The sequence below is a fragment of the Procambarus clarkii genome, chromosome 83 (assembly GCF_040958095.1).
Source record: "Procambarus clarkii isolate CNS0578487 chromosome 83, FALCON_Pclarkii_2.0, whole genome shotgun sequence".
NCBI lineage: Eukaryota > Metazoa > Arthropoda > Malacostraca > Decapoda > Cambaridae > Procambarus > Procambarus clarkii.
In genome coordinates this window covers 12453344-12462262 of record NC_091232.1, presented here as the reverse complement: position 1 = coordinate 12462262, position 8919 = coordinate 12453344, and the positions used below count along the sequence as shown (strand labels likewise).

The window sequence follows — 8919 nt, the reverse complement described above, 5'->3', positions numbered from 1 at the left end:
AAATCCTTCCATCAAACAGCCGCTTGAAAATATAAAATATCTTCTCGCAATTTGTTGCTACAGACTCACTTATACTCCTTAAATCGCTACTGTTTTTGCTCCTGGATTGGCTAGTCTTGAACACTTCGCCTCTGTTTACCCAACAGTAACTGGGTACCTGGTTGTTAACTGATTGGCGGGTCGTATTCCAGGGCAAACTAGTGGGTAAGGTTTACCATCAGCTATGGGAAGGGAAAGCTCTCAGTCTTAAAACAGCGGTCAGAAGTCGTCAATTCCCGTACCCAACTGAATAAAAAAAAGTGTGTGTGTGTGTGTGTGTGTGTGTGTGTGTGTGTGTGTGTGTGTGTGTGTGTGTGTGTGTGTGTGTGTGTGTGTGTGTGTGTGTGTGTGTGGGTGTGTGTGTGCGTGTGTGTGGGTGTGTGTGTATGTGTATGTGATTTATATATAATTCCCAATAAGGTTCCATTTGATTGGTTACTTGTCGCTCTCCTATGCAGCAGCACGACGATAATTTTAACCAATTATTATTATTATTATTATTATTTTGGTGCATGTATTTCATATAATCATATATTCAGCTATTTATGACAGTCGTTCTCTTTGAGGAACTTGGCATCATGCCCACAATCAGGCCGATAGTCACTCATGGAAAACCACCTTAACAAACCCGTAGCAAATGATTAATGAGATATACCGTAAATACTCAATACACTCAGAGATGAAATTGATATATATCCATTAGCATAACGTCTCCGCCAAGCAGTGAACGTGATGAGCCAGAGCAATGCCGTGAAGGCAGTGATGGGGATTCCACTGTGTGCTGTGATCCGTGGTATTAGCACAAGAAGAGACTGCAGCTCGGCACTGCCACCTGTCATGGCATACCTGCGGTGAAGAATACGTGGCTGGGCAGTGAGCCGTGGGAGTCAGGAGCCAGTATGATCCACGCTGTAGAACTCGGCTTGTAGGAGTTCCTGACGGCTTCTTCGTTTGGGGTTTGTCGTTCTTGGAATTCGGCGGATTATCTGTATGACTGAGGCTTTCGTGAGCACCGTCTGTTTCATTGTAGCTTTGGTGGACGGCGTCTGTCTCATTGTGGCTTTGGTAGACGGCATTTATAGCACTTTGACCTAGGTGGAATGATTTCAACTTAAATTTCGTTAATTAACACACACACACACACACACACACACACACACACACACACACACACACACACACACACACACACACACACACACACACACACACACACACACACACACACACACACACACACACACATATTCACACACAAAACACATATACATACACATATTCACACACAAAAAGATAAGCGGACAGAATTCGAGATTCGCAGTCCACGAATCCAGGTTCGTATCCAGGCTGAGGCAGAAACAAATGGCAGAGTAACATTTACCTGATGCCTTTATTCACCTAGCAACAAATGGGTACCTGGCAGTTAGACAATTGCTACTGTGTGGGAGAGAAATATTTGTGAGAGGAATATTCGTGAGAAAAATATATTTAATAGATATGACAAATAAAATAGGTCGTGAGACATCAGACAACTGACAGTTAGAATGGCGGGGTCCAAGAGCTTACAACTCGATCTTGCAGGCACAAATATGTAAATACAAATAGGTAAACCACACACATACACGTGAAACATTTACTGCCCAAGCACACAATTTATGCTACCTGCTTTAGTTACCTGCATACGATTTAAAAGAAGGAATTTCCCAAGAAATGGGAGACCGCCTTTTGCATTCCAGGCGTCTCGTACCTCTCTCTTTGTCTTCACACACTTTCCTTGTCCTACAGTAACTCTTCCTTTGTCTTTAACTGGTGCCTGCTTCCCTTGTTTGCTAACATTTATGGAACATATCTCACCAGAGCTCATGCGTTTTAAGCATTTCCATAAGGAATTGACTTTTATGCTTTTCAGTGCTCGTAAATTCGTGTCTGCTGAATTTTTCTCTCGTAAGTTTGTGTACAACATTAGCCTTCTGTTCAACCTTTGCAAAGATTTCTATGCTTTCACATGAAGCAACAGTGATACGTGGAAGCCTCTGTCCCTTATTACCACAATGAAGTTGATATCTCCCTGCGAGTGCCATCATGTTAGAGGAAATTTTTACTTTTAATTTCGTACGCTTGTTAGGGGAAAATATTGTCTAAGACCTAGGAAACTAAATTTCGTCGAAGATTTATTTGTTCGTTATGAACGTGAATGAACATCTAATAATTGACCAGCACTAGTGTTCGAGGTCGTCCAGTGATCAGCACTAGTGTTCGAGGTCGTCCAGTGATCAGCACTATTGTTCGAGGTCGTCCATTGACCAGCACTAATGTCCGAGGTCGTTCATTGACCAGCACTAATGTCCGAGGTCGTCCATTGACCAGCACTAATGTCCGAGGTCGTCTATTGACCAGCACTAATGTCCGAGGTCGTTCATTGACCAGCACTAACGTCCGAGGTCGTTCATTGACCAGCACTAACGTCCGAGGTCGTCCATCACAATAATAAACTTAGGTACAGGACGACCTCTTAGTATTCGGGTGCTCGTAAACTGTTTAGTAAATACGGATTAAGAAGCCATGATAGAGATAAAGGGTACAGATCTCGGAAGCTGACAGGTAAGTGGTTTGAGTAACCGGTCCACTTTAGTGTACATAAAATGTGTCATCCTTGGAGAAAGGTCCACATCCTCACGCTGCCGTAAATAAGAGGCGTTGCTTACAGATAAAACAAGTCGCTTGTTTTCCTTTTTCAATGTCAGCCATTATCCGTCCCAGAAGGGAAGGGAACTCTCAGGAGAAAGCGGCCAGCCATTACGACTATATAGCACTTGGAAGGGGTCAGGATAAGGATTACGAATGGGACGTTATCCTTCCTAAAAGTAATGCTGCACACAGATGCATTTGGGTAGTTTACCCATAGCGACGATTCTTCCTTATTTCACACCATTCTTGGTCTAAACACCTAGAAGGTAAATACGTCTTAAACAATTCTTTTTCATATTTTAGGTTAGCTGAGAGATTTGTATATCACAAATAAAAATACATTCTTATACATAACAGTCAATATAGTTCAAGTTCCTTTCTAAAGGAATGGCTCCACTGGTGCTAGTGATCACTTAAAATTAATTAAACATTTACGTTAAGCACTAAAAACAAATTTGCAGGTGTCCTAATGTCCAAAAAATGTGAAAGCCAGATCACCCGGATGTTTAATTTTTAGTAGCAGCCCAAGAAACCTAGAAAAAAGTTACTAATGGCAGCAGATTAGTCTCTTTATAGTCAAACACAAATCGAAGTGACACCTGTGAGCATTACATGTGTCAATTGCTTGTCGTTGCCTTGATTATCAAGAGTCAACTGCAAAGCAATTCAAAAATTAAAACTTTGAGTCCATGGAAAGTTATTATTCGAAGCACTCTACATGGTTGAAGTTAAAACTAAGCATTTTGAATATTCACGACTGGACACGGTCTGGTAGCTCTACGCTCATTCCTACAGTCCTAATACGAACCAGGAATGGTTTTTAGTATCAAGATATACACGACTTTCTTGTTTTTATACCACAGCTGCGCCGAACTGAGAGACACAGATTTGTGCCATGTTATGTTGGCTGTTTAGTTCTGTGCTGTAGCACAGCAACTTCCAGGATACTTGAGTTGGCACTGGTATATAGTGCAGGGAGACGTTCTCTCTTCCTCAAGTACTTAGAATTAATTGTTTTTTCAAGTTCTTATGAAGTTGGAGACATAAGTGTGAAGCAAATTATGTTGTGTTTGTCTCTCTCTTAGTCATGTTAAGCACCACTGTGTCTGACCAGGACTGAATGGTGATCGCTCAGACAGGCTTTTCCGTAACTAGGAGAATTTCGGTAAGCCTAGCAGGAGTCTTGTACCCGGGAAATGTTGGCCAGGTAAAGTAGGTGAAGGTAAGATAATTATCAAAATAAATCAATATACTTGTGTGAGAATAAAATACTTGGAAGGGACATGATGATCAAATTCTCGCCCTGTAAGCAACCACCTGGATTATCGGGGATCGAACCCCGTCCATTGAAGCAACAAGGCCGTGATTTTATTAACCAATTCAGGTGGCTGGATAAGGTAAACCAGCGGTGTAGTTTTAAATGAAATATATTCCTCGTGAATTGAATTGTTGCCGCCGGAGGCGACTAGTTTATTGTGTACCCCATACTCATCCTGTGAGCGGTAGCGCAAAAAGCATTACAAAAGCACTGAATGTGAGTGTTCGTCTGTGGGTTGCTTACCTCACTAGAGGTAAGTTTACCATGCTAAACTGAACGATTCTCACCAGTTGCTTGACCCTCGTCTCCTGCTCTGTCCAGTTCCTTTCCCCTTTTTTTTCTTTACTTGATTTAAACTCCCTTTTTCTCAGTTCCATTAATTGCTGCTCTTGACAATAAAAGTTTTTTATATTTCCACAAGCCGGAGGTAAAGCAACTGTAAACTCACTTATGTATATTATGATTCACATTCATTTTGGAAAAATAACTTTATTAATAATGATTTTGTACGAAAATAACAAATATATCAAAATATACGATGAACAAGCCTTAATAAAACACATTATAATCCATTATCACCAAACCGAATCATTTGTCATTTATATATCTTTTTTTACATCTTCAGCCGTGACCCCAACCACTTGGGGGTGGACGGTTGAGCGACGGTCTCGCTTCATGCAGGTCGGCGTTCAATTCCCGACCATCCAAGTGGTTGGGCACCATTTCTTTTCCCCCCCGTCCCATCCCAAATCCCTATCCTGACCCCTTTCCCAGTGCCATATAGTCGTAAAGGCTTGACGCTTTCTCCCCAATTATCTATCTATCTATCTATCTATCTATCTATCTTCAGCTGTTGTTTTAGGCTACCAACACCTGTCCTCACACCTACTGCACCGCAATTCTGAACCTACCGACGATTCCTGCAAATATTCTGGGGCGTTTTTGAGTAAATTGATAGTACAGTTTTTTATAGCAAAATTTATAGTAAAGCAATATTAGCCCATTGCCGGACTAATGCTACTAGGTGTCCTGGGTTCTTACGCTGCGGGAGAGAAACAGCATTCCAAACATGACCTGGTCAAAATCGTGGGAACAAGATGCACTGTAATTAGTTTTAATATAAGAATGTCCACGTGAAACCTGTTTAACAAGATATTGTTGCGTTGAATATCTGGGTTTAGTTATCAGCAGCCAAGACAGCGCATCTCGGGCAAGAACTTTTCTCATTGTGCAGTGTGATGTTAATACCTTTGTTTGAACCTGATGTTGTCAGTAATGCTTAGTTTGAACCTGATGTTAAGGTCAGTAATGCTTTGTTTGAACCTGATGTTGTCAGTAATGTTTAGTTTGAACCTGATGTTAAGGTCAGTAATGCTTTGTTTGAACCTGATGTTAAGGTCAGTAATGCTTTGTTTGAACCTGATCCTGCTTTGTTTGAACCTGATCCTGAGGTCAGTAATGCTTTGTTTGAATCTGATGTTAAGGTCAGTATTGCTTTGTTTGAAGCTGATGCAGATGAACATAATAATATGCAAAATCAATATTGTAACATTGATTTTTTAATATTTAATATATTTATGTATATATTAATTACTTTAAATGCAATTATCAGAGCAAATGATGATTAAAATGTTGATCATAACTTTATTTTCTGCAACTGTTAGCACTTAAATGCCTCTACTTTCTGATATACTATTTATATTACAAGTATTACTAGTACTAATACAACTGCAACTACTTTTACTAGTAATAATCATTCTAATGCTACTACTATTAGCTCTACTGCTACTATTACAACTACTTGTTTTAGAATTACTATTACAACAAGTATTACTACTGTTACACCTATGAATAATACTATTACTACAATTGCTAGTAGTGCTACTACTACTACAATTGCTAGTAGTGCTACTACTACTACAATTGCTAGTAGTGCTACTACTACTACAACTGCTAGTAGTGCTACTACTACTACAACTGCTAGTAGTGCTACTACTACTACAACTGCTAGTAGTGCTACTACTACTACAAATGCTAGTAGTGCTACTTCTACTTCTGCTGAACATATACATGATGTGTATTAAGGGTGCGAATACTCATCTCCAAAATATGTTTTTCATGATTCATTTCTCATTGATCACAAGATATGTCACTAGTATCTGAGCAAAGCGAGATTCCACACGTTATCAGAATCGTATACAGGCAAAACTGATGGCCATTCTTTAACGTGATTACATTCTGAAGCTAATTTACTCTAATGATTACTTCATTCACTTGATGACCTAACTTGTAAGAGGACGAGGGAGGCCGATCTGTATCAGTGGCTCCAGAGATGTGAGAGAGAGAGAGGTAGGCTGCTGATATGGGCCAGTGTTATCAGATATAGGTGGAAGATGGTCGAAATATGTCAGCTGCAGACAGGAATGTATCCAGAGGCCGTTTTCTATTGCATAGGATAGACCAATGGAAAAATGGTCTTCTAGTTCTCAGACATGAGAACAAGAGTTCTCAGTTCTCAGGCGTCTTCTAGTTCTCATCGTACGTTTGTGTGTTATTGCTTATTTATAGAAATAAGAACAGAGGAATACGTATTGTGTCTCGCCATCTTGATATATTTTAAATATGTACTGTAAGGGTCTTAAGGATGGCGTGTTAAATATATTTATATTAAAATAAATAAATGTATTAATTCATGGCATATAAAGCCAGTTCATATTATAACCATAATTTATATAATAAATATTATAACACAGTTTAAACTGAATAACACAGTATAAACTGAACAATTATAATGTATAATTTTTACTCGTTATTCTATCTGGCTCAGCATTTGATGATAAGTATTTAAGGAATTACATGTCACACATATGACATGATTCACAGGACAATATTTTACATAACATGTTGCAGAATGGAGACGAGACCAGGAATGTCCGGCGATCCTCTGTTTAGCATTCACTATGGTTGCTACGTGACGGCATTTATTAATTCGTTTATTAATTCGTTGATTCTATTTTAAACCACGTATACCAAATTGAGGATTTTTTTCCCTCTATTCTAGAGGTCTGCCCCATCCCTGAGGTCTGCCCCATCCCTGAGGTCTGCCCCATCCTAGAGGTCTGCCCCATCCTTGAGATCTGCCCCATCCCTGAGGTCTGCCCCATCCTTGAGATCTGCCCCATCCTAGAGGTCTGCCCCATCCTAGAGGTCTGCCCCATCCTTGAGGTCTGTCCCATTGGCGCATTAGTATAAAAAAAAACCTGTTCCCGTGTTGGGTGTGATGTGCTCAACAGGTGAATACGAGAGGGAGGCAATAGACAGTTAGCTTCTTGCCACAATTATTGCAAGAAGTAGTAACCTAACGATCCCGGACCTGAGAGAGAAGTGTGGCAGCTGCTGACACGGGCACATAGTACGACCAGCGACTTGGACATATCTCAACGTGCTTCTTAAATTGAACGAGTTTTTACTCTGAGAAGTGCGTGATGGGATTGAGAAGGAAGGAGGGGAGGGGAGCCTAGAGGTCGGAAAACTGTTTATACATATATATATATATATATATATATATATATATATATATATATATATATATATATATATATATATATATATATATATATATATATTATATATATATATATATATATATATATATATATATATATATATATATATATATATATATATATATATATATATGCCCAAATGAGCCACAGAGATATTAGAAAGAATTTTTTTAGTGTCAGAGTAGTTGACAAATGGAATGCATTAGGCAGTGATGTGGTGGAGGCTGACTCCATACACAGTTTCAAGTGTAGATATGATAGAGCCCAATAGGCTCAGGAACCTGTGCACCAGTTGATTGACAGTTGAGAGGCGGGACCAAAGAGCCAAAGCTCAACCCCCGCAAGCACACTTAGGTGAGTACAATTAGGTGAGTACACACACACACACACACACACACACACACACACACACACACACACACACACACACACACACACACACACACACACACACACACACACACACACACACACACACACACACACACACAAAGACGTACATTCATTTGAGAGTTAAACGTTACTTGGTTTCAGAGTTGAAGTACAGTTGTTATATTTAACTTGCACCAAACAATTGTAATAACATTGTCACCAACTAATTTAAAACTTACTACAGCAAGCAATGAAAGAGCCAATACAACAAATAATACAACATCTACTACAACATCCGCTGCATCTGAATGCCACAACTACAATATTCGTCATTCCCTGTGTCAGCTGACCTAACTCGACTTGTATAATTGTGCTTGCGCAGGGGTTGAGTTTCGGCTCATTGTTTCCGCCTCTCAACTGTCATGTGGTAGGGGCTCCATAATATCTACAGTTGAAACTGTGTGTGTGGATTCTCCTTTTTATGAATATTGTATTTGAACACTGATTGTTGAACATGTTGAAAACTTTGGAGCAGTTGTTTCTATTTGGTCTCGTTTGATTTCAGGTTTGGTATATCGTCTGTGAGAGCGTTTACGTCACATTACAAGTGTTTGACTCTTCTTTCTAAGCTTTTTATGGTTGATTTGGGCTTCACTCTTTGGTTCTCTGATTGTGTTGGATCGACACCAGTTACGTAGTTTCTTCATAGGATTTTGATTTGAGTTTGATTTTCTGCTGATTTTGTTACGTGTTCTATACGCTTTTCATTGTGAGAGACAACATATCTGATAGTTGCTGTTTGCACTGAGAACACTTTTGTCCTAGACAGACGATAACCATGTGTCTGCCTGTTATATTGCACATAATAACTACTGCGTGCTCTGTGAAATCCTTCGTTGAAAAGAAAACGTTGCAACTGAAAGCTTCAAAGGGCAG

General features: G+C 39.6%; 1 protein-coding gene across 1 annotated transcript; it reads left to right on the top strand.

Annotated features, from left to right (window-relative positions):
- The first annotated feature begins 771 nt into the window (after window positions 1-771).
- On the top strand, window positions 772-6129 carry LOC138358387 (uncharacterized). The gene is made up of 2 exons (XM_069316223.1): window positions 772-890; window positions 5754-6129. The coding sequence occupies exons 1-2, from the start codon at window positions 772-774 to the stop codon at window positions 6127-6129; spliced, it is 495 nt and encodes a 164-aa protein (XP_069172324.1).
- The last annotated feature ends 2790 nt before the right edge of the window (window positions 6130-8919 follow it).